At 38.5% G+C, this 27,153-nt stretch overlaps 4 protein-coding genes, 1 long non-coding RNA gene and 1 pseudogene across 5 annotated transcripts; 3 read left to right on the top strand and 3 right to left on the bottom strand.

Moving 5' to 3' along the window:
* Positions 1–2,362: 2,362 nt before the first annotated feature.
* Positions 2,363–4,282, top strand: LOC149380161 (large ribosomal subunit protein eL13z). The gene is made up of 5 exons (XM_089603040.1): positions 2,363–2,446; positions 2,933–3,048; positions 3,146–3,279; positions 3,576–3,734; positions 3,877–4,282. The coding sequence occupies exons 2-5, from the start codon at positions 2,940–2,942 to the stop codon at positions 4,096–4,098; spliced, it is 624 nt and encodes a 207-aa protein (XP_089459166.1). The 5' UTR covers positions 2,363–2,446; positions 2,933–2,939; the 3' UTR covers positions 4,099–4,282.
* A 1,861-nt stretch (positions 4,283–6,143) lies between these two features.
* Positions 6,144–8,336, bottom strand: LOC149380162 (uncharacterized). The gene is made up of 3 exons (XR_016294218.1): positions 8,087–8,336; positions 6,497–6,543; positions 6,144–6,394 (listed from the first exon to the last, which is right to left on the bottom strand). It is a non-coding gene; the product is annotated as an uncharacterized LOC149380162 (long non-coding RNA).
* Positions 8,337–11,048: 2,712 nt separating this feature from the next.
* EMB2744 (Pentatricopeptide repeat (PPR) superfamily protein) lies at positions 11,049–13,681 on the top strand. The gene is made up of 2 exons (XM_089602402.1): positions 11,049–11,328; positions 11,446–13,681. Exon 2 carries the CDS (start codon positions 11,473–11,475, stop codon positions 13,615–13,617), a length of 2,145 nt encoding a protein of 714 aa, XP_089458528.1. The 5' UTR covers positions 11,049–11,328; positions 11,446–11,472; the 3' UTR covers positions 13,618–13,681.
* A 710-nt stretch (positions 13,682–14,391) lies between these two features.
* LOC149380164 (diphthamide biosynthesis protein 3 pseudogene) lies at positions 14,392–14,727 on the bottom strand (annotated as a pseudogene).
* A 5,920-nt stretch (positions 14,728–20,647) lies between these two features.
* LOC149380165 (uncharacterized) lies at positions 20,648–21,595 on the top strand. Its single transcript, XM_089602997.1, has one exon. It carries the CDS (start codon positions 20,761–20,763, stop codon positions 21,478–21,480), a length of 720 nt encoding a protein of 239 aa, XP_089459123.1. The 5' UTR covers positions 20,648–20,760; the 3' UTR covers positions 21,481–21,595.
* Positions 21,596–21,977: 382 nt separating this feature from the next.
* On the bottom strand, positions 21,978–26,500 carry LOC149380166 (SKP1-like protein 21). Its single transcript, XM_089602996.1, has 10 exons — positions 26,300–26,500; positions 25,243–25,519; positions 24,644–24,865; positions 24,102–24,293; positions 23,905–24,015; positions 23,635–23,713; positions 23,206–23,306; positions 22,844–23,013; positions 22,531–22,661; positions 21,978–22,418 (listed from the first exon to the last, which is right to left on the bottom strand). The coding sequence occupies exons 2-10, from the start codon at positions 25,276–25,278 to the stop codon at positions 22,402–22,404; spliced, it is 1,059 nt and encodes a 352-aa protein (XP_089459122.1). The 5' UTR covers positions 25,279–25,519; positions 26,300–26,500; the 3' UTR covers positions 21,978–22,401.
* Between the last annotated feature and the right edge of the window lie 653 nt (positions 26,501–27,153).

The following is a 27,153-nucleotide window of genomic DNA, read 5'->3' on the forward strand; positions in this document are numbered from 1 at the left end:
AATCACATGCACGTTGAGCTCCGTGGGAGAAGTTCGATTTTTTACTATGCTTGTCTCGATTACACCCTCAAAATTTCACCGATTCTCAATCTCTCAATTACAACAATCTCTCGCTCTCACTACATATGATTCTTCTTATCAGTGTCTCATAAAAAAACATGATCAAGATGATCGCTCAAAAACACACCACTCAAAGAAGAAGATGAAGATAGAAAACCTTAAATGAATCGTACAATATATTCATAAATTTTAAGGGCGAATATTTTTATATTTAAAATACATTGAGAATGAGACCTATGTTTATTATTTATTTATTATTGCGACACATTATATTTACTATGCCAATCATGAAAATAGACATGATTATGACACAGTTGCAACGATCTAGAAAGCCTAACCACTGAAGTGCTCATGCGGGCATATTGGAATAAAGTTGTGAACATATCAACTAAAGAAAACTTAAAAAATCAGACAATCAAAATTGTATAACAAATGAAAATTGTATAAAATTAAAATTTTTTTTTTTGCCAAAAGTAGGACTAAATTAAGGCCCATTTCCAATTTCCTACTATTTTAAAAAATTTACCAAACTATGACTAGTAAAAAAAAGTCAAATGAGAGATACACAAAATTTTACCTATTATACCCTCATACTAATTACCAACTTATCATCTTCCCCAATAAAATCTCTTCTTTTTTCTCCTTCTTTCTCTTTTCCCGCTCAGCCCATCGAGTAATTTTTTTTTTTTACTAGTCCTAGTTTGGTAAATTTTTGGAAAAAGTAGGAAATTGGAAATGAGCCTTAATTTAGTCATAGTTAAGGAAATGTCCAATTAAAATAACATGTTTTAATAATAAGGGATTATTCCTATTCTATGACTTGTACCAAGATTTTGGACCAAAATATACTAAACCCAAATAAATCCTAAACTATGACTACCTATTTTCACTAAATACAAAAATACCCTTACTTTTAATTACATTTGATTTTCTTTCTTATTTAATTATTTGACTTTCTTTTCGTTTTGGGTTCAACTCTCTTCCACTCTCTCTTTTCGTTTTTCAGTTCGTCATCTTTGTTTGGGTTCATCTTTGTTTTTTCAATTTGTCTTTTTAGTTTAGGGTTAGAGATTTTCATGAAATTTTTTTTGATCATATTCAAAGTGTTTAAGTCGTTGAATTTTTGTGGTTTTTGAAGTTAAAAAACAAAGAAAAAACGATTCTCGGGATTCTGGAAAATTTTGAAAATTTTCTGAAATTTTCTGGGTTTTCGTTGAAGATTTATTGACATTGATGTCAATAAATATGCATTTTTATTGACATTAATGTAAATAAATCTTTAACGTTTCTGTGTTTTTGTTGAAGATTTATTGACATTGATGTCAATAAATATGCATTTTTATTGACATTAATGTCAATAAATCTTCAACGATTCTGGGAAATGCATTTGAAGATTTATTGACATTGATGTCAATAAATATGCATTAAGAAGAACATGTATGCTCAGAATCAAACCTATATTAAGAAGAATCAAACATTTATTGACATGTATGCTCAGAATCAAATCATCAACGAAAACCCAGAAACGTTGAAGATTTATTGACATTAATGTCAATAAAAATGCATATTTATTGACATCAATGTCAATAAATCTTCAACGATTCTGGAAAATTCCTTTGAAGATTAATCTTCAACGATTCTGAAAAATTCATTTGAAGATTTATTGACATTGATGTCAATAAATATGCATTTTTATTGACATCAACGTCAATAAATCTTCAACGAAAACCCATAAATTTTCAGAAACTTTTCAAAATTATCCAGAATCCCGAGAATCGTTTTTCTTTGTTTTTTAACTTTAAAAACCACAAAAATTCTACGCGGAATCCATGGCGGGCTGTTCCGACGGACACTTCGAGGTCGCCGCCGCCGGGATGGCCATGGGCTGCTCTCCGGCGGCCATGACCGTCGTTCCCAGGAGCTTCAGCGTCGGAGATTCCCAGGGCTGCTCTCCGGGTTTTTGTAATGATGTTTGTTTTCATAATATAAACTAAATAATTGTTTTTGTTTTATTAATTAACTAATAAAAATAAACTAAATATGAAGGATAAATATGTAATTACTCATTTCATTAAGTCATAGTTTAGTATTTATTTGGGTTTAGTAGATTTTGGTCCAAAATCATGGTACAAGTCATATAATAGGAATAATCCCTAATAATAACTACGAACTGGGCTGATACATAAGTTTGCTTGTTGTCACATTTGAAGCTCAAAGGCCCAATTTAAAACAAGCAAGGTCCACATAGAAAATGGGCCGAAGTTAAAAGTAGGTATATAAACGTGAGTGATGAATTATCGTAGGCTATCATAAATATATAAACGTATTAGGTTTTATCTTAGCCTAGCGATACAATTTCTTCTGAAGTGGAAGCAGCGATAACCAGGTTTTTCCAACTCTCTCCTTCGATTTCTTAGCTCCAACTGCTTATTTACGCGAAATGATTGCGCTGTGATACATATTTCCGATCTCCCACTGAATTCATTCATATGCTCGAAAGCGTTTCCGTGTTTCGCTTCGATTTATTGTCTAAATTTTCGCATTCCTTTTTAGTAAATCAGTACAGATTAGTGAAATAGAAGGTTAAGAGGTTTAAATCACCAAGCCCTAGCTTTTGTGCAACTAAGTTCTGCATATGATGATTTTCGTCGCTTTTAGATTTTTACTTTCCCATTTTTGGCTTCCTGTGTATCTTAAACCATTTTTCTAGTTTTTATCGTGAGTGGTGTATCGGTGTTGAATTATCCCTATATTAGGGTTTGTGAAATGTTACCCCATATATTAGGGTTTTCGCTGAGACAGGCTCTCTAGGATTTGGTTTTCCGAAACGCAAGTTATTTAATTTCTTCCGTCGATATTTTTGGGTCTTTAGGTAAGCCATGGTTAAGCACAACAATGTTATCCCAAATGGTCACTTCAAGAAGCATTGGCAAAACTATGTCAAGACCTGGTTCAACCAGCCTGCCAGGAAGACACGCAGAAGGATCGGTCAGTACTTTTATGATCCTAATCGCTCTCACACTGAGTTTTATGTACATAATTAGGTTTGAGACTGAGTCTTTCAATGTATTTTGTGTACAACCAGCTCGCCAAAAGAAGGCAGTGAAGATCTTCCCTAGGCCAACCGCTGGGCCTCTTCGCCCCATCGTCCATGCTCAGACCCTGAAGTACAACATGAAGACTAGGTCTGGAAGAGGATTTTCTTTGGAAGAACTCAAGGTTGGTGGTTTTTTTTTTTTTTTTTTTTTTTTTTTTTTTTTTAATTCAAAGATCAATTTTATCGTTCTCATTAACACATCAGAACGTGGTACTGTATGTATGTGTGTGATCTCACTTCACTTGTTCTGGTTATACGGAAGTTTGTTCCAAGGAAACTGATGTTGAACAGCTATGGTTTTTGCTACAACTTTGGTATCTGAGTTGGGATGGTATTTTATGTTGCTAACCAGAATTTTGGATGTAAGGTTGATATCAGTTTATGTTATGCTAAAGCACTGTTGTAAATTTTTTATAAGGCTGCCGGGATCCCGAAGAAGCTTGCCCCGACCATCGGGATTTCTGTGGACCATCGCCGAAGGAACAGGTCTTTGGAGGGTCTCCAAACTAATGTTCAGAGGCTCAAGACCTACAAGGCCAAGCTTGTTGTCTTCCCAAGGCGTGCCCGCAAGGTCAAGGTAATAGTCGCAAACGACTCCGATTTCCTTTTCGAAAGTATTCTTAGCTTTTGCATTTCACTCTGATTTCTTTATTAATCAATTTCCCATGATTTCTTTATTAATCAATTTTCCATTCTTGTCGTTCCATCATTGTATATAGGCTGGGGATTCCACTCCGGAGGAATTGGCTAACGCCACCCAAGTCAAGGGTGATTTCATGCCGATCGAGGTTACGAAGCCGAACGTTGAGCTTGTTAAGTTGACCGCGGACATGAAAGCGTTCAAGGCTTACAACAAGCTGAGATTGGAGAGGACAAACGAACGCCACTTCGGTAAGAGGCAGAAGAGGGCCGCTGAGGCTGAGAAGGAGGAGAAGAAGTAGAGGATTCTCTAATCCATTTAGGGCAACACCTTCAAACTTCTTTTTGTTCGGTTCTAGTCAAATTTTGAGCTTGAGTTGGGACTTCTAATCCTGTTGTGCCATGCTGGGATGAAGAATATGTTGGATCTTAGTGTTGATGATTTAATTATGGTTTATAATTTTATATTGAGACTCAGTTTTCCTACTTATGTTTTGCTGTTATATTTTCTTGAAATTTAGATTCGCTATTCACATTGGACTAGTTTGATTATGAATTAGCCGGGATATTTTTCAGGAGAGATTAGTGCCATAACTTGTTTAGGGCCTTTATATGAGAGAATCAATACTTTGCAATTGAACGGATAATTATACCTTGGTTATAAACCTCTATTTAAGTTCATAAGTGCATGATTTTCCTTTATCCACGAACAATGAGCTCACTCTGTCGTTTAGACGTCTGGCTATGGAGTTGCTGGAGCGGTGACCCGAGGAAGTATTTCCGCTTCATGACACGGGTTAAATGATTTTAGATCCTTAAACCCGAATACCGGATGTATCTTCTTCTTTTTCGCCTTGTCTCCTCTTTGTTGTTGACGTTCAAGTCTTTACATTTATTACAAAGATATTCCAAGATGCCACACACAAAGGAAAATGCCTTCTTAGGCCGCTCTGCAAATCAGAGAAGTTTCTTATATGAAAAAACACTTATTCGAACTAACTTGTTATCATTCGAATTAACCGGTACCTTTCCCTTGGAAAAGCGAAATAGGCCTGTCGAAGACTCTTGCAAGCTTCAGATATCAGTGTTACGAAAACAGTCTTGATGAGCCTAAAATTTCGGAAGCTTGAATTCATATTTTGGTACCACAATGGCTCTCTTCCATTTCTTATAGGGTTTTCATTATTCATAAGGTCCGTATAACACAATATTTACGCGGTAACTAAATGATGATCTCAACAAAACAAATCGACAAATTGATTAGATTCAACACTTATTTAAGAGCACACTCTGCAGATTTATCACCAAGTACAAGTAATTCCTTGGCTTCAAAATATTATTATCATTGAAATACTCACCGCAATTTATTTTTTTGGGGGGACGGTAAGATCAATAACTACATTTTTCTTCTTCTCTCTAACCTTGTTTGAGTGTATGCAGGGATTTTTGGAGGAGAACGATAACGTCGTTGGAAGAACTGCTTCTCGAACGGACTTAAAACGGATACAGTTTGACTTTACCGATAATTTTTCTTCATCCAAACTAATTCTTCCCATGTTTCTTAAGAAACCTGTACGTTAAGTTGTTGACTTCTAAAGTGAGACTTGATGTAAGGTATATCTAGCTAACACCTTCTTTAACTTTGGAGCTTCAGTAACCAACACCTTCTTGAACCCTGTCATTTTGATAAAGCTGTGATGATTATGATAGATAAAAACTTAAAACTTTGACTATTTTGATTGTTCACTCCCTGATTTATTAATTGATCAATTTCCTACTGTTATTATGTTGTATATAGAACGGCCATTCTACTCCAAAGGAGTTGACTAACGCCACTGAAGTCAACAGTGACTTCATGCCGAACGAAGTTGAGAAGCAGAACGTTGAGCTTATTAGGGTCAATTTGCGTTTTATCATTTGTTAGTGTGTTGTGTTAAATTTGAATCCCAACATTGAAAAAACTGAATCTGAACATTTCTAGTACGTTTCTTATGCTCTTTTGATCCATTTGAACAACATTTGAAATTTATTGAATTATTAGGGATCAAATTGATATATATTTTTTTCTTTATGCACTAAAATCTAAAAAGTAACATATATTGTTAAAATTTGAAAACTGAGGTCGTATATATAATTGCACACTTTCTTATACAATATTATATACAATATTCGTTTACTCTCATAAAAACCCCATATTGCTATCATTTGCTAACTATAATATGAAACATCTTCACAGAGAGGGGAAAAGAAGAAAAGAAGAAGAAGAAGAATATAAGGTCTATAACAAATGTATTATTATTATTATTATTATTATTATTATTATTATTATTATTATTATTATTATTATTATTATTATTATTATTATTATTATTTAATGTATGTTATATAGGCTATACTCTAATACCTATGTAAGATGACATGAACAAATTATGATTTTGATGATTTTGTCAAATTCTCACTGAAATCCCAGAGCTTCTTGGCCAAATCTAAATCCGCGGCTTTTGAGCTCGTTTCCGAAATGTTGCAATCAACAAAATATTTTCCACTCACTCCTTTCACCTGCGGAGCCAAAGCCACATAGCACGTCGTTGCAGCTCCCTATAACAATATTTATAATCAATAAACAAGAGTCAAATTATATTAACAGAATTGTGATTTATGTATCTTATTTATTCATAACATAATATATTGGACTTTTACCTGCTCAACATTTTTCATAACATATTTACCGAGGGTATTAATAAGCCCTGCAGGGACAAAAAAAAAACGGAGGTTATTTTGCTTGCTCTATAGAAGGAAAAAAAAAGGGTAATTAAGCTAAGTAGCCTCCTGAAAATAGCCACTTTATTTTTAGCCAACGTTCTGTAAATAAGTGGTAAATAGCCAGGAGGATTTATTTACAACAAAAATTGGCCGAGACTACCCTTCCAACCGTTCCCGCCCATTAACATGCTGAAAATAAAACATTTAATACAAAATATTCTGATATAACCGCCCATTAATGTCATTAAGATTATTAATTAAGATCATTAATCAACCAGGCCTTTTTTCTTTCGCTCTTCTCTTCCATTTCGCGTCGCTTCTAGTTTCTTCTCCGAATTCATCCATGGCCAGCAACGATCCCGAGCACCGTGAGGACGAGGAGACCCGGCCGCCGAGGACGAGGACACCGAAGCGCAGGTCGCTCCGATCGTCAAGCTCGAAGAGGTCGCTGTCAGTACCGGCGAGGAAGACGAAGACGCCGTCCTCGATCTGTAAGTTTCTGTCTCTCATCGCCGATCTCGCTGTAAAACCCTAAGTTTTCTTTCGCTCTTCTCTTCCATTTCGCGTCGCTTCTAGTTTCTTCTCCTAATTCATCCATGGCCAGCAACGATCCCGAGCACCGTGAGGACGAGGAGACCCCGGCCGCCGAGGACGAGGACACCGGAGCGCAGGTCGCTCGGCGGCGGTTGAGGCGGCGGTTATGGCGGAGGAGGCTACAGCGGTGGCGGTGGTCGCGGAGGAGGTGGAGGCGGTGGGAACAACTGCTTCAACTGCTTCAATTTATTATTTTGGGGTTTTTTTCTAGGGTTTGATATTTGGGGATGGGTGTTTCGTTTTCAGTTTGTGCGCTTTGTTTGGTTGGTTATGTTGTTTTTTTTTTTTTTTTTTTTTTTTTTAATATACAGTATGTTCGTGTAAATAAATAGCCTATTTACAGTATGTTCGTGTAAATAGGCTATCTATTTACAGTATATTCATGTAAAAACGAAGCTTATTTACAGTATATTCATTGTAAATACAAAGCCTATTTACAGTTAATCGTGTAAATAAACTGAAAAATTCTGGAAATATTTTGAGCACGAAAATTCTGGAAATTATGAATATATGGAAGACAAAAAAATATCAATGAATGAAGAATTAATTCGAAATTAATTACCTAATGAATTGCAACGAAAATAGAAACTAATTAACTAAAGTCAATGTTAAAAATTTCCAAATACATAACAATTAATGGCTGATATCTTTCAAAATCTGCTCAAAATTCAAATTTCAAATTTCAAATTTGAAACTTCCATTTTCGGTTTAATATTTAATTCGAATTTTTTTAAAAAAATTGCCTAATTAAAATAGCTGAAGGACAAAAAAGTAAAACTAATTCAATTAATAAGCTGCCACGTAAGCAAGATGGCTATTTACAGGAAATTAACGAAAGGTTGGCTAATTTTAAATTGCTACACTTTCCGTGGCTTATGCAGCCAATTATTTGAAAAAAAAATGGAAATTTTATTTCGAAAAAGTATTATTTACTCCTGGAAATTCCAGTGTGACGGAATAGATTGGTGACTATTACACCGGGGTGAAGTGAATTCGCGGTTATATCAACCCCGTCGTCCTGGGAAAAAAATTAATAAAAGAAAATAAATTCAAAATTATAACTTATTAAGACAATGTAGAAGTAGAGAAGAATGTTGTTTTGCCTTTAACAGTCTCGAGAGCTCGTTTGCATGCAAAATATTGTACCACCATTTCCCCTATTTAGTTCATAGAAAAACGATTATTTATAGGGTCAAGCGGCTAAATGGCCAAATAGAACTTAAGGATTTGCAAAATAGCCAAAGTTTATCAAGTATAAGCAAAATAGCCAAGCTGCGATTATTAATCCAGGCAGGATTAAATTTAATCCACACAAAATATCGGGATTAAATTTAATCCAGGCAGGATTAATTTAGTCCAGGGATGAGAGTAATGGCTATTTTGGTTAACCTAATGAAACTATGGCTATTTTGCAAAAGCCATAGTTTGAATTGGCTAGTTCATGCCATTTTTCCTTATTTATATGCTTTTTTCCATTAATTAAATTTAAAATTCAACGGACTCGCGGCAAATCCTAAACTTGACCCCTTCGCCATTCTTACAGCTCCAGAAGCTCTCTCTCTCTCTCTCCCAGAAACTCGTTATCATTCTCATATCGCCACTCCCAATGAAACCCCACAGGTTTCTCAACTACCAAACACTCAAGTACCTCAAAACACTCAGACCCGTCGTCCTCAACCACCCTTCACACTTCGCCGCGCTTTTCTCTTCAACCCCTCAGACCCCGGAAACAGACCCTCCTCCGATCGTCCCGGCGAAATCCGACACCGATTCTCAAGACTCTCTTCTAAACCTGATCAACTCTTCTCAGTGGCATTTAATCAAACACCTCTCGCCCGCTCAAACCTCCCACGCTCTCCTCAGCCTCCACGAGAAGCCAGACCTCGCTCTCCGCTTCATAGGACACGTGGAATTCAGCCGCCTAGACGTCAAATCCCAGTTCCTCGCCGTCGCCGTACTCGCCGGAGCTCCGTCGCCGGAACCCGCCCTCCGTCTTCTCAAGATCGCCGTCAACGGCGACGACTCCAGATCGATCCGCGAGATCTTCGACGGGCTGTGGATCGCGAGAGAGCAATTGGGCATCGACGACGACGATGCCGGCGTGTTCGAACTCTTGATCAGGGCTTGCTGCGAGGCGAAGAAGGCCAACGAGGCGATAGAGTGCTTCCACGCCATGAAAGACAAGGGCTTGGTCCCAAAGATCGAGACTTGCAACGAGATGTTGACTTTTTGCCTGAGATCGGAGATGTTCGAGGCCGCCTGGGTCGTGTACGCCGACATGTTTCGGCTCGAGATCAGGTCGAGCGTCGTGACCTTCAACATCATGATCAGCGTCCTTTCAAGACAAGGGAAGCTGAAGAAGGCCAAGGAGTTCATCGACTACATGGAGTTTCTCGACATCAAGCCCAACAACGCAACTTACAACGCCCTGATCCACGGCTACTGCTCGAAGGCCCGGGTCGAAGGAGCTCGGGTGATCCTCGACGCGATGAGAAGCAGAGGATTGAAACCCGACTCCCACACGTACAGCCCGATCGTCAACGCACTGTGCGAGGAGAGAAAGACCGACGAGGCCGCCAAGACTCTGGACGAGATGATCACGATCGGAATAGCCCCGACCGCCGCGGCCTACAACGTCCTCGTCGAGGGGCTCTGCGAGAGAGGCGATCTCGAGAAGGTTTTCGGGTACAAAGACAGAATGACCGAGAGGGGCGTGAACTCGTCCGCTTCGACTTACAACCCGTTGATCCACGGGCTATTTCTCGAGGGCAAACCGGGGAGAGCCGAGGAGTTGCTCGCGGAGATGAGAGAGAGAGCGGCGTGAGCCCCGACGAGGTCACGTACAACTTCGCGATCAACGGAGCTTCCCGGCTCGGACTCGCCGGAAAAGCCTTCTCTCTCCGCGACGAGATGGAAAGCAAAGGAATCGCCGCGACGAGACCGACCTTCACTTCGCTCGTCTACGCTCTGACGCGGGAGAGAAAGACCGCGGAGGCGGAGGAGCTCGTGAGGACGATGGTCGGGAGAGGGGTCGCTCCCGATCGGACGGTCTTCAACGCTCTGATCGACGGCCACTGCGCCGGCGGCGAAACGGGGCGCGCTTTCGGGGTCTTCGAGAGGATGGAGAGACTGGGAGTCTCTCCGGACGAAGTAACGTTCAATCTGTTGATTAACGGGCTTTGCAGGGAAGGGAGCGTAGAGGAGGCCCGCGGGCTTATCGCGGAGATGAAGCTGCGGGGGATCAAGCCCGGCCACGTCAGCTACAGCATCCTCATCGGCGGCTACAAGCCTCGGGACGAGGCGTCAGGCGTGGGTTTCGATCCCACGATTCTCAGTTACCGTGTGCTCTTGGAAGGGCTCGGAAAGAGCCGCGACGACGAGCTCGCCGCAGAACTCCTCGAGCAAGTGGCGGGCTAATGTCGAAGATTGGTTGATTAATTAATGAGTACTGATGCAACTTTTTAATAGATTGATTTTTTTACATCAACTGGTTAGTTGAATTTACTGGGAAAAACAAATACAAATACACTGTACTTTGTATTCCTTTTTATTGTTTCTTAAAGAATTGAAAGTTGACCTTTTTTTTCATTTTTAGGAGTGAGCAGTCTTAATCCGGTAGGTTTTTGCATTTTTACCAAAAGTTGCACTTTTTTTCTTTGGTCCCTTGTGTTGTTATGTATTTTTAGAAATTTCATAATGTAACTAATTTACAAGAAAACGGGTTCCATGTTTTCATGGTAGATTCAGGTTCTACTATCCTTCACGAGGTCATATTGTGAACACAGAAAAAAAAAAAAAAAGTGATCTTGTATGATATGAAAAAATACATAAACTTGTATTCAATTCTGGATAGGAAAATATATTCACCAAAAAAATTGATCACGAATTTGTCCTTCTTTAATGACTTGCATTAATTTAATCAGAAACGAGAGCTGAGGGAGGTTACACAAATACAAGTACAACGACCAAGTGAAAAAAAAATTGAATGAATTTCAGCGAAAGTGAAGATAAAATATATAAAGGGTATTTCCGTCTTTGCATAATAGCTTGTTGTAGACATATGGTATCATATATACCGCAGCGGGATATGCAAAAACATTACAACAGCGACAACAACAAAAAAAATCTTCAGCTTTATTTCTCAATTCTCATCAGAGAGCAAACTAGTTCATGAGGTTTGACTTCTCAACTTTCCACTTTCTCTTCTGCCAAACAAGAACATCCCGATCGAATATTTCGCGGTCTCTGATAATCTCTTTGTATTTTGAAATTTTCGTGTTTGGAATTGATAGTTCGATGGAGAAGCAACAGGAATTGGAATGGAACGGCGCTCAAGTAGTCCACGGTCCACCCAAGACCCAACTAAAAACGAATGTCGTTTTATGTTGGTCTCAATGACAAAGGTCTTCTCTTTGGTTGAGGACCCAGTTAGGCTCCTGAAACTAGCCGCTGACACCAAAAACCTCCGGGCAGGGAAACAAATCCACGCTCATCTAGTCGTCACGACTCAACAAGCCTCGAGCAGAACCAACAACGTGATTCCGACGAACTCGCTAATCAACCTCTACGCGAAATGCGGCCGAGTTTCCACTGCCCGCCAACTGTTCGACTTAATGCCCGTCAGAAACGTCGTCTCTTGGAGCGCCTTGATGACTGGCTATTTCCACAACGGATACGTAATGGAGGTTCTTGGCTTGTTCAAGAGAATGGTTTCGGACTGCCACGTGGTTCCCAACGAGTTCGTCTTGACCACCGTTGTTTCGTCGTGCTCGGATAGTTGCAGAGTCGAAGAGGGAAAGCAGTGCCACTGCTATGCAGTGAAGTCCGGGTTGGTGTTTCACCAGCACGTGAAGAACTCGCTTGTTCACATGTACACGAAGTGCTCGGACTTGGGAGAGGCTATGAGCATTTTCGCTGCGGTCCCGGGTTTCGATGTCTTCTCTTACAACTCGGTGGTTAGTGGGTTAGTTGAAAACGGGCGTTTAAACGAAGCCGTGGGAGCATTGAGGACGATGGTCAGCGAGCATGTAAAGTGGGACAGTGTTACTTATGTCACAAGTTTTGGGGTTTGCTCTGATCTTAGAAGCCTTAGATTGGGCCGGGAAGTTCACTGCAGGCTCTTCAAGGATGGCGTCGAGTGCGATGCTTTTGTCGAAGGTTCGATCATGGACATGTATGGAAAGTGTGGTAAACTCGCGTACGCATCGAAAGTCTTCGAGCGCTCTAGGATTCGAAACGTCGTGTCGTGGAATATGATCATGGCCGCGTCTTTCCAAAGCGGTTACTTCGAGGAAGCTCTCAGCCTATTCGTCAAAATGAGGGAAGATGGTTTCGGTCCGAAAGAGTATACTTTCTCCGTGGCGTTGAACTCGACCGCGTCTCTGTCAGCGCTGAGGCACGGAGCTACGTTACACGCTTACGTAGAGAAAACGGGCTTTTCCGATCACGTCATCGTCGCGAACGCGTTGATCAACATGTACTCGAAGAGCGGGGACATCGAAGTGGCGAACCGGGCGTTCTCGCTGATGACGTGTCGAGAAACCGTCACATGGAACATCATGATATCCGGGTACGCGCATCACGGCCTCGGGAAGGAAGCTCTGGACTTGTTCCGCGACATGATGGGCTCCGAAGAGCGTCCGAACTACGTGACGTTCGTCGCGGTCCTCTCGGCGTGCGCTCATCTCGGTCTAGTCCAACAAGGCCTCGATTACCTCACCAGTGTCATGAAGCGGTTCGGGGTCGAGCCGGGCGTGGAACACCACACGTGCATCGTGGGTCTTCTCGGCCGGGCCGGTCGGCTCGAAGAAGCCGAGGACTACATGAGATCGGCCGCGGTCGAGTGGGATGTGACCGCCTGGCGAACCATGCTCAACGCCTGTTACCTCCACCGCGACTACAGTCACGGCAGACGGGTCGCCGAGATCGTAGTCAAAATGGACCCGAATGACGTCGGAACGTACGTGCTTCTCTCGAACATGTACGCGTTGGGCAAGGAATGGGACGGGGTCGTGAATATCCGGAGGCTAATGAGGCAAAAGAACGTGAAGAAGGAGCCGGGTGTGAGCTGGGTCGAGGTGAAAGGGACGACCCACGTGTTTGTTTCGGAGGACGATTCTCATCCGGAGTGTAGAGAGATACGCGAGAAAGTGAGGGAATTGATGGCCGGGATTAGGCCGTTAGGGTACGTGCCTGATATCTCTTCTGTGTTGCACGACGTGGAAGACGAGCAGAAAGAAGATTACATTAGCTATCACAGCGAGAAGCTCGCCGTCGCATACGGCCTCATGAAGAGTCCCATGGGAGCACCGATTCGAGTCATCAAAAATATCAGGATGTGCGACGATTGCCACTCTGCAGTGAAGCTGATCTCGAAGCTCACCGACAGATTGATAATCGTAAGAGATACAAATCGTTTTCATCATTTTAAAGATGGTGTATGTTCTTGTGCAGATTATTGGTGATAGTTTACTGGAATTTATTTAGAGAGAGCCAAAAAAACGGGGCCTTTGACCGATTATTGGTGCAGATTATACTCTTGTTCAAATTGGGCTGGTATTTCATTGTGACACAAATTCAAGTATGAAAGAGCAGTTCATATATTTTCTGCAAGTTACACATGAGGAAAAATAGAATAAAAAAGAGAAAAATAAAATCAAAATCAAAATCAACAAAAATATCCTCCACGAACTTGAAAAACTCGTGGAGATCAATCTTTCTATCGAGATTCGCATCTCAGCCTTCTTGATCATCCTACTGCTAAGTATCTGATCCTTGTTTCAGCCACTAAACAAACAAAGCACTCTCTGCTACTCCGTACGGCAAATCGCCACCAGAACCTGGATCAGCGACACGGAGAATAAGATAGGATTTTGTTGGAAAAAAAAATCAATAATCGTGAATTGAATTATATGGATATTGTAACATAATTATTCTCTTGTTCTGTAGAATCTTCGGGACACATAGGTCTCTCAATATATATTAAGGCAGTCTGAAATATACAAAGACCAGCCTAAAGGCTCTCCATTGAATTCCTACCAAGCTATCAAAATTAGGGAAATTGATCTTCTACTCATACTTCAAGGAAAATCCAAATTTGTTCTGGAAAATACTGTCTAGCTGATCAAATTTGAAGTAACATGTACGCAATTTTTCCTAAAACGTTCCTAAAATACTCTCAAATTTCTTCAAAACCCACGTACACTCCATAAGCTCAGACTTAAAAAAAAAAAATCCAAAAAGAAATCTACTTCAACGTCCATTCTAACTTAACTTAATCAATCGTCTTCAAGCATATACCTAGAGTTACGCAATCTCATGCCACGGCGCCGATAGGTTGTTTGAGAGATTTTCCGGAGGATTTTCCGGCGAAGTCCTCGGGGTTGTAGACGACGGTGATGTAGAGAGTGCAGCTAGGGCAGCGAGCGATCTCCTCGCCGATACGGAGATCGTCCATGGTGATCTGGAAGAGGTCGCCGCACGGGCACGGGTACGTGTACGATCGGAGCTCCTCGTTCCACTCCATATCTTCGATCTCCACGTCGTCGTATGACATTTTTCTTCTTTTTCTTCAAAGCCCTATTTCATTCTTCCGAGGCTAGTCTATGCGTTTTATACGGTAGAATTTCTTTTAATATAGTTTTTTTATTTGGGGGGAGAAAATAAATATAATAAATAAATGTTCGTCTTTTACAAATTAGTTGAACACTTTTTTTTTTTTTTTTTTTTACCAATTAGTTGAAGACTTAAAAAAGTCTGTTTGAAATCCAAAAATATGAGAGAAATTTGAACGAAAATAAAAATGATAAAAAAAATGCATAAGAAAATCATAATTGTTTGTTGGGTTTGGAAGTGATGAAAAATACAAGAGAAAAAAATGACAATTCCTGACACTTGAAATTTTTTATTAATTGGACCTAAAAATTAATTAAGTATCAAGATTAGACCTCATTTTTTAAAAAGACCTAAATATGGACTTTTGAACCAAAAGTAGACAAAATTCCTCTCTAACCAATATTTTAAAATTTTAGTCTATCCCTCACATTCACTCTCTCTCACTCGATTTCTCTCTCTCTCAACCGAAAAAAAATCTCTTACGATTCCATACGATATTGTATGACAGAATACGACGTGATACGATAGAATATCTTGGAATTCCGGCGGTGGTGGAGGCCCAAAATCCCGAGCTCTCAAAACGACGAAAAAATGCGATTTTCTTGTTAAATCTCATTGGATATAGTTAGAATATGTATTAGGAGTTAATATTTATAATTTGTGTTGATTTGTGTTGATTTGAGTCGGATTTAGAAAGTTAGGGTTTGAAATTGGGGATAAAATACGATAGGATACGATGAACTTAATGAAAGTATGATGTTGTACGATACGATGCGATGTCATACGATGAAATTGATATGTATGTACGATCCCGTCAAAAATTTTGGTCGTACATACGATGTTGTACGATATTATACGATAAGTTGCAATTCTGACTGTTTTTTTAGGACAATTTGAAGTTCATTTACAATGTGCCTTTCTCGGGCCGTATCACGTACGGTGGGACTGGTATCTTGAAGATCGTAAGAAAGAGATTTGATGATCTTCATATCAAATATCGAATTGTTGGGACTCCGTTCGAGCAGTTTTTTACGGAAACCGAAGACAATTTCTCTCTGATGCTCGTACACACTCTTCTACAACGTAAGATCGAGACAACGACACGTGGAGAGATACAGTTTGGATTGGGCGGTAAACGAGTGAGATTCGGACGCCTCGAATACTCCTTAATCTGTGGGTTGAGTTATGAAGACGGTCCGTCCAAGAAATAACAAGAGCTGCGCACGAGCGATAGGTTGATCACCGAGCACCTGAACGGAGTGGCTGGTTGCAAGTTAATTGCATTGGTAACGACGTTCAATATTTGTCAGAATCCGGACGATACATTGAAGCTCGGTCTTTGTTTATTTGCATTGGGCTATCTACGAGGGCAGCCAGCCAATAAAGTGATTGAAGAAAAGTGGCAAAAATTTATGTTGAAGACTTGTTGTTCTTCTTCAAGATGCCATGGGTAAATATCAGCTGGTCCGAGACATACTCCAGCCTCTCGGTCAACTTGAAGCACTATCATGAGGCGTTGCTGAATAAATAGAAGAAAAAGCCGGATGTGGCTCAAAAAGAGGCCAAATACACGTTGACAGGTAATTTGCATACCCTTCATTACTGGGCATACGAGGCTATCCCAGAGATCGGGATGAGATTCGGTTCAAGCCACGGTATTCGAGTGCCTAAGATGCATTCATGGTCCAGCAATGTTGTCATTATGGGCAACGACATCGAGGCCTGTTGAATAAGAAAAACGGTAAGTTCTTTTAACTTAAAAAAAAATTATGTCACTAACTTTGAAATATGATTAATTTTTTGGTTTTGTAGTTTGGCGTTCTTCAGATGTTGAAACCACGGGCAGCAGAGAAAGAATTTTTCACTTTGCTCGAGACGCAGACGATCAAATGTCTATATTCAATAGACGTCGAGAGAGATGAAGCAACGATGCCGCATACTATTGATGTGGAAATGGACCTAGTAGCGTCTGTTGCGAAGGAGGCCGATGTCCTCGGATTTGATGAAGATTCAGACGAAAAACATGTTTCAGACACTTCATGTCTTTCTTGTCCAAGAGCTTCTCGTCCCAAAGCAGCTGCTCGTCCTGAAGCTTTTCCTCATCCCGAAGTTTCCGAGTATCCCACCCCCGAAACGGTCGCTCGTCCCGAAGATCCCTAGCCGTTTGTAATAATGCGGGAAATGTGGAAAGAACTAAGGAAATCTCAGGGGATCATCTTACATGCATTAAGGCCCGGCCCAACCATGAGGGAGCTAAAGCAATTGCTTTAGGCCTCATTTTGAAGAAGACCCATAATTTTAATAACTATTTAGAAAATATAAAAATAAAATATTATAAAGCTAAAAACCTGAAACAATGAACGCATGTATTTTAAGTTTTTTTTTTAATTTTTTTTATTCACTTTTAATTGGCTGAGTAACTTCTAATGGGTCCACGTTCTTAAAATCTCCACCTCTCTCTCTAACATTTGTACATTCTATAACAATTAAAAAGACACCTACGATATTTCATTTAAATACTTTCAATCAAAATGGAAATTTATTACTCCACCACGGCCCTATTTTTCCCCTCTTTTGATCAAATTACCCACATGAACATTATTCAAAATATGAAGTTTTTTTTAATCATACTTATATAAAAATCATATATGCAGTTCATTAATTCTTCTATATATATTCTCCAAGTTAGGCTCTCTTATGTGCAAATAAATATAAAAAAGTAATTATCATTTATATTTCTCTGTTTATTTATTGTTTTTTTATTCTTTATTATTTCTGTTGTTTGCGTTATAAATATCAATTAGATATTTTTTTCCTGATTGTTATATACTGTCAATAATTTTTTGTTTGGCTTATTTTTCAAATATAAATGAAGAATAATTGCGCATGCAACCGGTAAAAATTAGTAATTGGAGTAAGAAAATTGCGTGTTTTAAAAAAAAATGGGTAAGTTTCAATCCCTAATTCGATGATATTTTGTAAGAGATTTGTTTGATTTTCTGAAAAAAGGAGTTTGGGTTCGTCATTTGGGATCCAGGAAAAAGTTCGAATTTGTTGTCTGCAATTTCGAACTTTTTAGTTATTATTTCGATTGCATTTCGAACTTTTTAACTTTTACAGATTTGACTGGTAATGTATACTCTTCAAGAATGGTTCTTCAAGCGGAGAGAAAAATCTCAAAACGCGAAGACCAAATTGAGTCCAAAATTTGATTTTGGGTCTGAGGGTTTGAAGTTTTCCATGAATTTTCGGTGATTAAGATTGTTTTTGTTATGAAATTTTAGGTATTTTTGGTTTGAAATTTTGGGTATATTTTGATTAGACATTTCGGATTTTTTGGCTATGAAGTTTATACCGTTTAGGGTACTTTCTGGTATTATTTGAAGGGATTTCGAAGATTTATGTTTGATTTGTTTTGGAAAGATTTGTGAGGGTATGTATGCAGTTTGGATATTTTGCACCTACTTTTAGCAATATTTGTGTCAAAATTCGAAGTTCTTACCTTTGATTGATTCTTTATTTCGAACTTTTCCCAGTGTTTATGACAACTTATCATTTTTTTGCCGCCCCCGAGACGGCAAGCACCGTGGCAGCCCCTGATGACGACGACGATGATTTCGTCAACCCTCCGGCGAAAAAAGACCCTCCGGCGAAAGAATCTGTCGGCGTCTATGGTAAGTTCATGTTGATTTCAAACTATTTTGGCTATATTTCTTGGTTTATTTTCTCAATTTCAAAGTTGTTTGTGTTTTTTAATTATTTTATGTTGGATTGTGTAGTTTCGAAGAGAAGGAGCAAGCGGCCAATAAAGTATGATGATTACACTCCGTTGAACACAGCCAAACTGAAAAGCTTGAAAAAGGGGTGATGAAAATTGGATGAAAACAATGAAAAAGTTTGGATGAAAATTGGGTTTGTAATGTTTGCTGATAATTACTTTGGTAGTTTTGGAGAGGGACTAGTTTTTTGGATGAAAATTGGGTTTGTAATGTTTACTGATAATTACTTTGGTAGTTTTGGAGACTAGTTTTTTGGATGAAAATTGGGTTTGTAATGTTTAATGATAACTGAAATGTCTGAAATCAAAGACATAAAATAACTGAAACCTCTGAAATCCATTACATAAAATAACAGAAATCTCAAAAATCCAACACATAAATAACTGGAAAGTATGAAATCCATTACATAAAATAACTGAAATGTTTGAAATCAAAGACATAAAATAACTGAAACCTCTGAAATCCATTACATAAAATAACTGAAATATCTGAAATCCAACACATAAATATTAACTGGAAAGTATGAAATCCATTACATAAAATAACTGAAATGTCTGAAATCAAAGACATAAAATAACTGAAACCTCTGAAATCCATTACATAAAATAACTGAAATCTCTGAAATCCAACACATAAATAACTTGAAGTTGTAAGTCCTCATCAAATTTTGGACTCAATTTGGTCTTCGCGTTTCGAGATTTTTCTCTCCGCTTGAAGAACCATTCTTGAAGAGTATACTTTACAAGTCAAATGTGTAAAAGTTAAAAAGTTCGAAATGCAATCGAAATAACAACTAAAAAGTTCGAAATTACAGACAACAAATTCGAACTTTTTCATGGATCCCAAATGACGAACCCAAACTCCTTTTTCAGAAAATCAAACAAATCTCTTACAAAATATCATCGAATTAGGGATCGAAACTTACCAATTTTTCGTCTCTCAAGTAGTTAACTACATAGAACGCCCAACAAATTTGAGTTTAAAGGAATTAGGTCGTGGGCATCGAGGGCTGAACAAGAAGAGGAAGGAGCGAATGGCGGCAACGATGAGGGCTGAACAAGAAGAGGAATGAGCGAATGGCGGCAACGACGAGGACTTGTTTGCGACGAGGACCGGTTCGGGCTTCGCCGTGCGTGGGTTTGTGGGGTTTTGCTCCTCTTTTTTATTTTGATTTTATTAAGTCATTTAACTCTACTCATGAAGGAAGAAGAAGAAATAAGGGTGTTTCAGAAAAATGCTTGATTTTCCTAAGAGTACTAAAACATGGCTTTATTTTCAAATGTGATGTCACAAAATGCTTGGTTTATAAAGTTTCCCTAAGCTAGCCCATCCTCCTAAACATATTGGAGTAATTTGCCTTGGTTTTTTGCACTTCTAAAAAACGATTTGACCTAATTGGAGATGGAATCAATCAGACAAGCAAAAACGTAAAGTATAGAACACAATCAAATTTTTATGTGCTTCGTTCAGAGAATCGCATGCACGCTGAGCTCCGTGGGAGAAGTTCGATTTTTTACTATGCTTGTCTCGATTACACCCTCAAAATTTTACCGATTCTCAATTACAACAATCTCTCGTTATCACTACATATGATTCTTCTTATCAGTGTCTCACAAGAAAACATGATCAAGATGATCGCTCAAAAACACGCCACTCAAATAAGAAGATGAAGAGAGAAAACCTTAAATGAATCGTACAACAGAATGTAATGACTCGAACAATAATTCTTGAGCTCTTCAACCACTTCATCGCTTAGTACTTGAAAAAAAAATTACTCAACAAACAATAAGTCTAAGCAGTGCTTAAACTTAGTGTTAGTAACGACCTTATTACTCATATCAAAGGGATTTTCTTCAGTATCAATCTTCAACAGTTTCACAATATTTATGGCTATCAAGTCCCTAATGAAATGAAATTTAAGATCCACATGTTTTATCTTCTTATGATACACATGAATTTTGTTCAAGTGAATAGTAATCTGACCATCAGAATAAACCACAACATTGACGACAATCAAATTGGTTTCTTTATTGATTTATGTTTCTAAATATATGAAAGGGATTATTTACTCTCAAATCTCAATGGCTCGTAATCTTCTCTCAGAATTTTGCCACTTGTCACTCTTCTCAACCTCACCTCTATATGACACACCTCTCCATTTTTTTCCCCCAAAAACTCTCTCTCTCAGAGAAAACCGACCGACCATAAAAAAAAATGTCGGGTGGGGTTGGGTTAGCTTGCGACGACCTAAGCAACCTCTCAAGAGAACAGAAAGATGACGTGGCGGCTTCGAAGTCTAACAAAAGAATCGGAGGCTTTCTCTCTTTCCGCCAAATGAACTCTCTGGCTTTGATCGTAATTCTCTCGGCGAGTGGAATGGTTTACGCTCGAGATTTCGCCTTCGTGGTCCTCTCGATCTTCTACACCTTCTTCCTCTCCAAGTTCGCGTTTCCGAGGCTCGCCGTCTCCGGCGAGGAACCGCCGGTGTTCGACCCCAAGAGCAGGCTCCTCCGAGCGTACGTCTCCGTCGGAGCGGTGATCGGACTGTTGCTTCCGATCGCGTACATCGGCGAGGGCGTGTACGAGGGAGACAAGGAGGGAGTGAGGGCGGCGATTCCGCACGTGTTCCTGCTGGCGAGCCAGGTGTTCATGGAAGGAGTGGTGTTCTCCGGCGGTTTCTCGACTCCGATGAGAGTGTTCGTTCCGGTGTCGTACAACGCCGTGAGGATGGGGACTCTGCTGGCGTGGCTCGGCGACGAGTTCTCGAAGGTCCACCGGGAATTTGGCGGGAATCCGAGGAGGCTTTTTCTTGGGAGAGCTCTTGCGATTGCCAACGTGGCGTTTTGGGGGTTTAATCTCTTGGGCTTCTTGTTGCCTGTTTATCTTCCCAGAGCTTTCAAAAATTATTATTCCGACTCCAAGCATAAAGATTAAGTTTCTGTTTTTTTTTTTTTTTTTTTTTTTTTTTTTTTTTTTGTGATTCTGTCAAATGTTGCCGACTTGCCGGTGTTTCTGTTTGGTAGGTTTTACTTCTAAACACTCTTGTTTATTAAGACGCAGAACGAATATTGGTATCTGATGAATTAGTCTTTGCTGTGGAACTGATTTGTTTACCAAACAATTCAGAGCAAAAAAAAAAAATATCTAAAAACATGCGGAGATAACTAAGATAAGTTGACTTAAACAAGATTCGAGAACCTTATAATATCATCAAGGTGTGTTGTGATGCAAAGTAAGTCCAACCTTAAAGAACCTATGAAAACTGAACTTGGAAGTTCCCACTTTTAAACATGTTCATATTCCTTTTTTTAATCATCTTTCAACTCCTACTTTAAAGTACTTATTAAACCCTTAGCAAACCCAAAAGTGGCCTACAACTGGAACAACAAAAGAAAAAAAGAAATGAACTAAAACTGGAAGAAAAAGAAAAAGAAAAAGAAAAAAACATTTTTTTCAAAATAAACTTTGGTACAAAGTATGATACAGACCACCACCATCCATCATAACAGAACAAGGTCAAAACAACCGAGCATAATGCTCATATTGTAATCCTCGCATTTCTTTCTGTTTTCCCTTTTTTTTCATTTTTATTGTTTTTTCCTCTTCTTTCTCTCCAACACATTCTTCTGCCACTCAAACAAATGGGGGTGGGTGGATACAAGGCGTAAAAAATTGCGATTTGGTCATGTAAAAAAACAAACAAATTTTTTACTTGTGCGCCACCGCAGCAACGTTTCAGGCCTACTTTTTCGCTCAGCTCTCCTAGCAGCAAAAACTTCATTATAGCTTCTTTCGAATCCGCTTTCGCTGCCACCGGACGATACTCAGAGACCCAATATTTCCGACAAAGAATCCTTATCTCCTATCCAAACCTGTTTGAACGCCAAAATTTCACATTACTTGCGAAAACAGGATCAAATTTGAGGGCATCTATTTGATTACATTTAAAAAAGTCATGAAAAGTGAAAGGGCAACAAAAATTACTGTTGTATCTACTTGAGCCATTGCCATTCATCGTTATAGGCACAAGCCTTCTTTCTTGGCCCAAGGATAACATTTCTTGCATTCTCTCCGGCCAATCTGAATTTAATCTACGTGCAAAGTCCTCGACTTCTCTGGAACAAACACATCAAGCACAGTTGATTAGCTTAGTCCAAAAAACCACCAGCAATATGTCATAGTATTATTTAACTTGATATAATGAACAACTCAGATCTATGCTCCTCTAACCACATAAGAAGGAATTGGTTTTTTTTTTTTTTTGGTAAGGGAGTTCAACAATTTAGATCACTATTACCTGTCAAGTTCTTCCTTCATGGCCGGATCTAAATCGTCATCAAGATCAGCATCGTCAAAGTCAAGTTTTAGCGAAAATGACGCGTTTGCAGAATCTGGAAACACTAACGATCTGCTGGGAGAGGCACCATCATTGCAATCATGAAAAGTTGGACAAAGTTCGTCGAATTCCTGTGTTTTATAAAGACGCCCTTGTTTTTTAGAACTTATATAAGATCTTGAATAAAATGGTTTAAGAAATATAGACAAGTATGTATCTTATTCTTATAGAAGATTGGAGAAACAAATCTGTGACCTAAAAAAAAAGAAAGAAAAAAAAAATGTGCGTCATCTCCAACATTCACAAACAAGATCTGAACAAACCTTATCATGGTCCCCGTTCACGTCATTTGTAGAATTCTTCGAATGATCTTTTCTTCTTCGGTTTTTCTTTTTATTCTTATTGTTTCTAGCTCCCTTTGAATCTGCAAGACAAAGTAAATCACGTATGTTTTCATGTATTTGCAAATTACACAGACGTATCATTTTTGCTACTTCCAAATAATCTATGCCCTTTTCTTATAGATAGTATAATGGCTTTCTGAGTAAAGAAAGTGTAGCTATATCTTAATGATCAGCCACGGTTTCCTTGGAAAAGCAAAGAATTATATCAAAGTTGTAGCAAAAAGTTTATACATAAAACAAGCTCAAAGATGATTTCAGTAATCTAGCCTATAAAAAAATCTAGCAATGAACTCATCAATCGAAGTACATTATAATCAAATTTTTTAAATATTGAAATCTTAAAGGTACCTCCATTTCCCCCATTTATAAATGACAAGAGATCTTCAACAGAGCGTTCATCCACACGCTCTTCTTCAGCCTCGATAGTCTACAACATAAGAACGCAAACATCATCAGCGCAAATAACAAATGCATGCAGGCTTGATGGATTTCGTTATGCCATATAGCATTTAGATTACATTCAGTTCAAATTTAATATGTTTTTAAAATATAGATTTACCACAAAAACTGATTCAACATATGCTAAAGGCTTCAAACTCTTCAAGTAAGAGTAAGCACCTTCAATTTCTCTCTCTCTTTCAATTCTTTCCTCTTTCTCGCATATAGCCGGTTTAGAAGACGAATTCGAGGATCGTCGGTTATGTTTCTGAGAGGCTCCAACTTCTCCTCCTGGTTAAAACCAATTCCACATAAATTTTTTGTAACCTATGTCAGATTCCAAATTCCAAAAAAAAAAAAAAAGGCTTGAAGCTAACCTCGGTGAGGTCATCTGGTAAATGAAATGTCTCGCGAATCTCCTCTGGTGTTTTCCCTTCAATAATTCGCGCAAGTGCTCTACTTGTGAGATCAACCAAAGGCTTTAGCTGGAGGCTGTCAGCAGCAGATGTCAACTCGCACAATTTTTTTGTGTCCATCCTAATAAATTTCTCATCGTAAGTTTTTCGTTCCTGCAGATGAGAATGTTTACGATTCAGCTACAGCAAACTTCGATCTAGTGCATCAATTCATGTCAAAAATGACGTAAGTATTAAAAATCTAGCTTTGATGAAAGACCTCCTCTTCTTTGCTGGAATGATGAGTTGTCTAACCAAATTCATTGTGTTGTTTAGGATAAAAATAGAGTAAAGAGGAATACAAATTTATGAACAGAATTGTCGAATGAAGGGCCCAATGGGTCTGAGAAGCAGATATACATTCTTCCTTCCATATTCACCAAAATAAAGACAAATAAATATCACAGATAAAAATTATATATAAGGGGCAAGTGAGGGGTTTGAGGAGAGGAGGCATATTCAACCTTGTTAGAACGACCTGGTACTTGGTGAAATCGACAATAATCAAGAATCAAGCCCAAGATAGCAGGGTTAACTCGTTGTGGAAGTATGATCGCGTAATTCTTGGAAGTGCCCATGCCGGTTTGAATTATTTCGCGACATATCATGGGGCAAAACATGGCGACCTCTTCTTCTACTTGCTGTATCGAACCATCGGCAGTCTGAAGCCAGATGTAGGACTTCATCTAGTTCACAAAACATAACCATGATTAAGCAAAAGCCCAGCTCAAAGAAGATTCCTTACACAATTGGCCTACTTGAACATATTATTCTGCCCTTAACTAACCCAAAGTCTTTATGTTTACAGACATGATATAGCCTAATGAATCTCTGTCCTCGAAAAATGAAGGCAAGCCTCAATCATTTGGCATCAATTCTTCTACCCTCTATACATATATCTTTAACACATGTTTAATATGAGGAAGAATATCAAAACTTCCTAATATAAACAAGTCTATTTTTTCAGTCTTATATTTGAGAGCTGCATTAATCTAAAAAAAAAAAAAATCATTAAAACACCTATTGAAAAAACTAAATTTTGTACCGAGGAAATTTGACATACCTCGGGTTTCACTACTGCCATAGCACTCTCTGACATTTGACGATTGCACAGCAGGACTTATTAAGAACTTCAAGACAATGGATGACTATGCACTTGTACACTCCAAAAAATATTATAAAGAAGAAATTTATAATGCTAGAGCAAGCTCCCCCTCCTTCTCGAGCGTCAAAATTACTATAACAGATGAGAAACTTAGCAAATATTCCCAAAACGATACAACGCCAAATCCCAGAACCAGCTGGATTAGCATTATATTGAAAAGCTTGCTAAATAGTTCCTGAAATGTGAAGACAATTGATTTGTTACTTCGGATAGACAACAGTCCATACCGGTAAAATAATTAGACTTATAAGAAGAAAAACTATCGGTTTTAAAGCCTTTGATTAATTTGTTTTTATTTTCAAATAAAAGATGAGGATAATAAAAGCTTCCGAACTAACACATTTCGAATCAACACTTAGTAACCAAAAGATTCATATTGAGTTTCAACACCAAATACCAACTCAACATGGTTACCTTATCCACAGACTAAAGTAAAAAAAAAAAAAAAAAAAAAAAAAAAAAAAAAAAAAAAAAAACACCAAAAGTCGATAATCTAGAACACGTCAAAGCTCCAAATTCCACTAAATCTAGCTATGTACTTTTCTGCCACATTTTCCCATACCAAATAACTAGAATATGTATAACTGTTCTATCCCGAAAGAATATCAAAAATACATTACAGTAGCAAACGCAACCAGCCAATATATCATAAACTATAAGCTAACACCGAATATACAAATAAATCAAACAAGGGAAATTAAAGAAAAAATTAGAAAACGATAAAATAAAAATACTTTGACAAGAAAAACCTATCCCAATCTAGTAAAGCTTCCAAATTACATCCGAAATCCATAAAAAAAAATTCACTAATCACCAACAACAACAACAACTAATCGTCAAATGAAACGAGAGCTCGAAACGACAATAAACGATACGATTAGGGATAACACATTACAAACATGCATATGAAGATATACAAACTCTCCGAGAGAGAGAACACGAGTCTGTGGCGTACCTTTGAAACGAGATAGAATGTCGATTGAGAGAGCGACAGCGAGAGAAATTGAGAACAGAAAGAAAAATAAAAATTGAGAAGCTAGGGTTTCGAAGAAGCTGTTCGTTGTTTCTGCGTTGGGTTTGTTTATTTTTATTTTTTAATTTTAATTCCGATTATTAATTTGTGTGTGTGTGTGTGTTTTGGTTTGCGATTGCTTTGGGTTCTCTTGCGTTTCTCTATTGTGATTTGGGTGTGGGGGTGGTTGTGACCCGCACGTGACTCTCTTAAAAACGGGGTTCCTCGCACGTGCATGTTTTACGGTGTTTTTTTTAGTCTTGACTCTATTTAATTGGGCCTTTAATTCTCACCGGCCCAGTGTTATTTATTTTTATTTTTTTTGCTTTTCTACTAATTTTTTTTCTGTGAAGATGTTACCGGTTTATGTGATGATATTTCAAAGATACCCGGTAACTCTCGAATTTTTAAAAATCGATATTGATAAAACTAAAATTGAAAAATCAGTACCAGAAATATCACATAGTGATGTATTACCAGAAATATCACATAGTGATGATATACAACTTTATCACTTATTTGACGTGAAAGAAGAAGTACATAGAGTTTATATTTATATCCACGTTGGGCTAACTAACAACTAACCAAAGACATATTCCCGCTGAAGGTTTTATAATTTTATTATTTTTCATAAGACAAATTGATATTTATAGCCATATCAACCGTTTTGTTGTACTTGTACTTTAGTTTAGGTTGGTAAAGAATCTCCAGTTGTGGTACCAAAAATCTTCTCTACTTCGTTCCAATGTCCCCAAAAAAACAAAGCTACCTAAATCTTTTAGGTGATCCATTTAAAA

The sequence above is a fragment of the Urtica dioica genome, chromosome 12 (genome assembly GCF_054948205.1).
Source record: "Urtica dioica subsp. dioica isolate 48M chromosome 12, U.dioica_male_clone48M_v1_H2, whole genome shotgun sequence".
NCBI classification, from domain to species: Eukaryota; Viridiplantae; Streptophyta; class Magnoliopsida; order Rosales; family Urticaceae; genus Urtica; species Urtica dioica.

What these genes read in the sequence shown, in the direction of transcription:
- LOC149380161 (XM_089603040.1), top strand. Translation starts at nt 2,940, where the DNA reads ATGGTTAAGCACAACAATGTTATCCCAAATGGTCACTTCAAGAAGCAT. An exon ending in GAAGACACGCAGAAGGATCG is followed by an intron (nt 3,049 to 3,145) that starts GTCAGTACTTTT and finishes GTGTACAACCAG; the next exon opens with CTCGCCAAAAGAAGGCAGTG. An exon ending in TTTCTTTGGAAGAACTCAAG is followed by an intron (nt 3,280 to 3,575) that starts GTTGGTGGTTTT and finishes ATTTTTTATAAG; the next exon opens with GCTGCCGGGATCCCGAAGAA.
- EMB2744 (XM_089602402.1), top strand. Translation starts at nt 11,473, where the DNA reads ATGGAACGGCGCTCAAGTAGTCCACGGTCCACCCAAGACCCAACTAAA.
- LOC149380165 (XM_089602997.1), top strand. Translation starts at nt 20,761, where the DNA reads ATGTCGGGTGGGGTTGGGTTAGCTTGCGACGACCTAAGCAACCTCTCA.
- LOC149380166 (XM_089602996.1), bottom strand. Translation starts at nt 25,278, where the DNA reads ATGTCAGAGAGTGCTATGGCAGTAGTGAAACCCGAG. An exon ending in AAGAGAGAGAGAAATTGAAG is followed by an intron (nt 23,714 to 23,904) that starts GTGCTTACTCTT and finishes CTTATGTTGTAG; the next exon opens with ACTATCGAGGCTGAAGAAGA. An exon ending in ATGAAGGAAGAACTTGACAG is followed by an intron (nt 22,662 to 22,843) that starts GTAATAGTGATC and finishes TGTTTGTTCCAG; the next exon opens with AGAAGTCGAGGACTTTGCAC.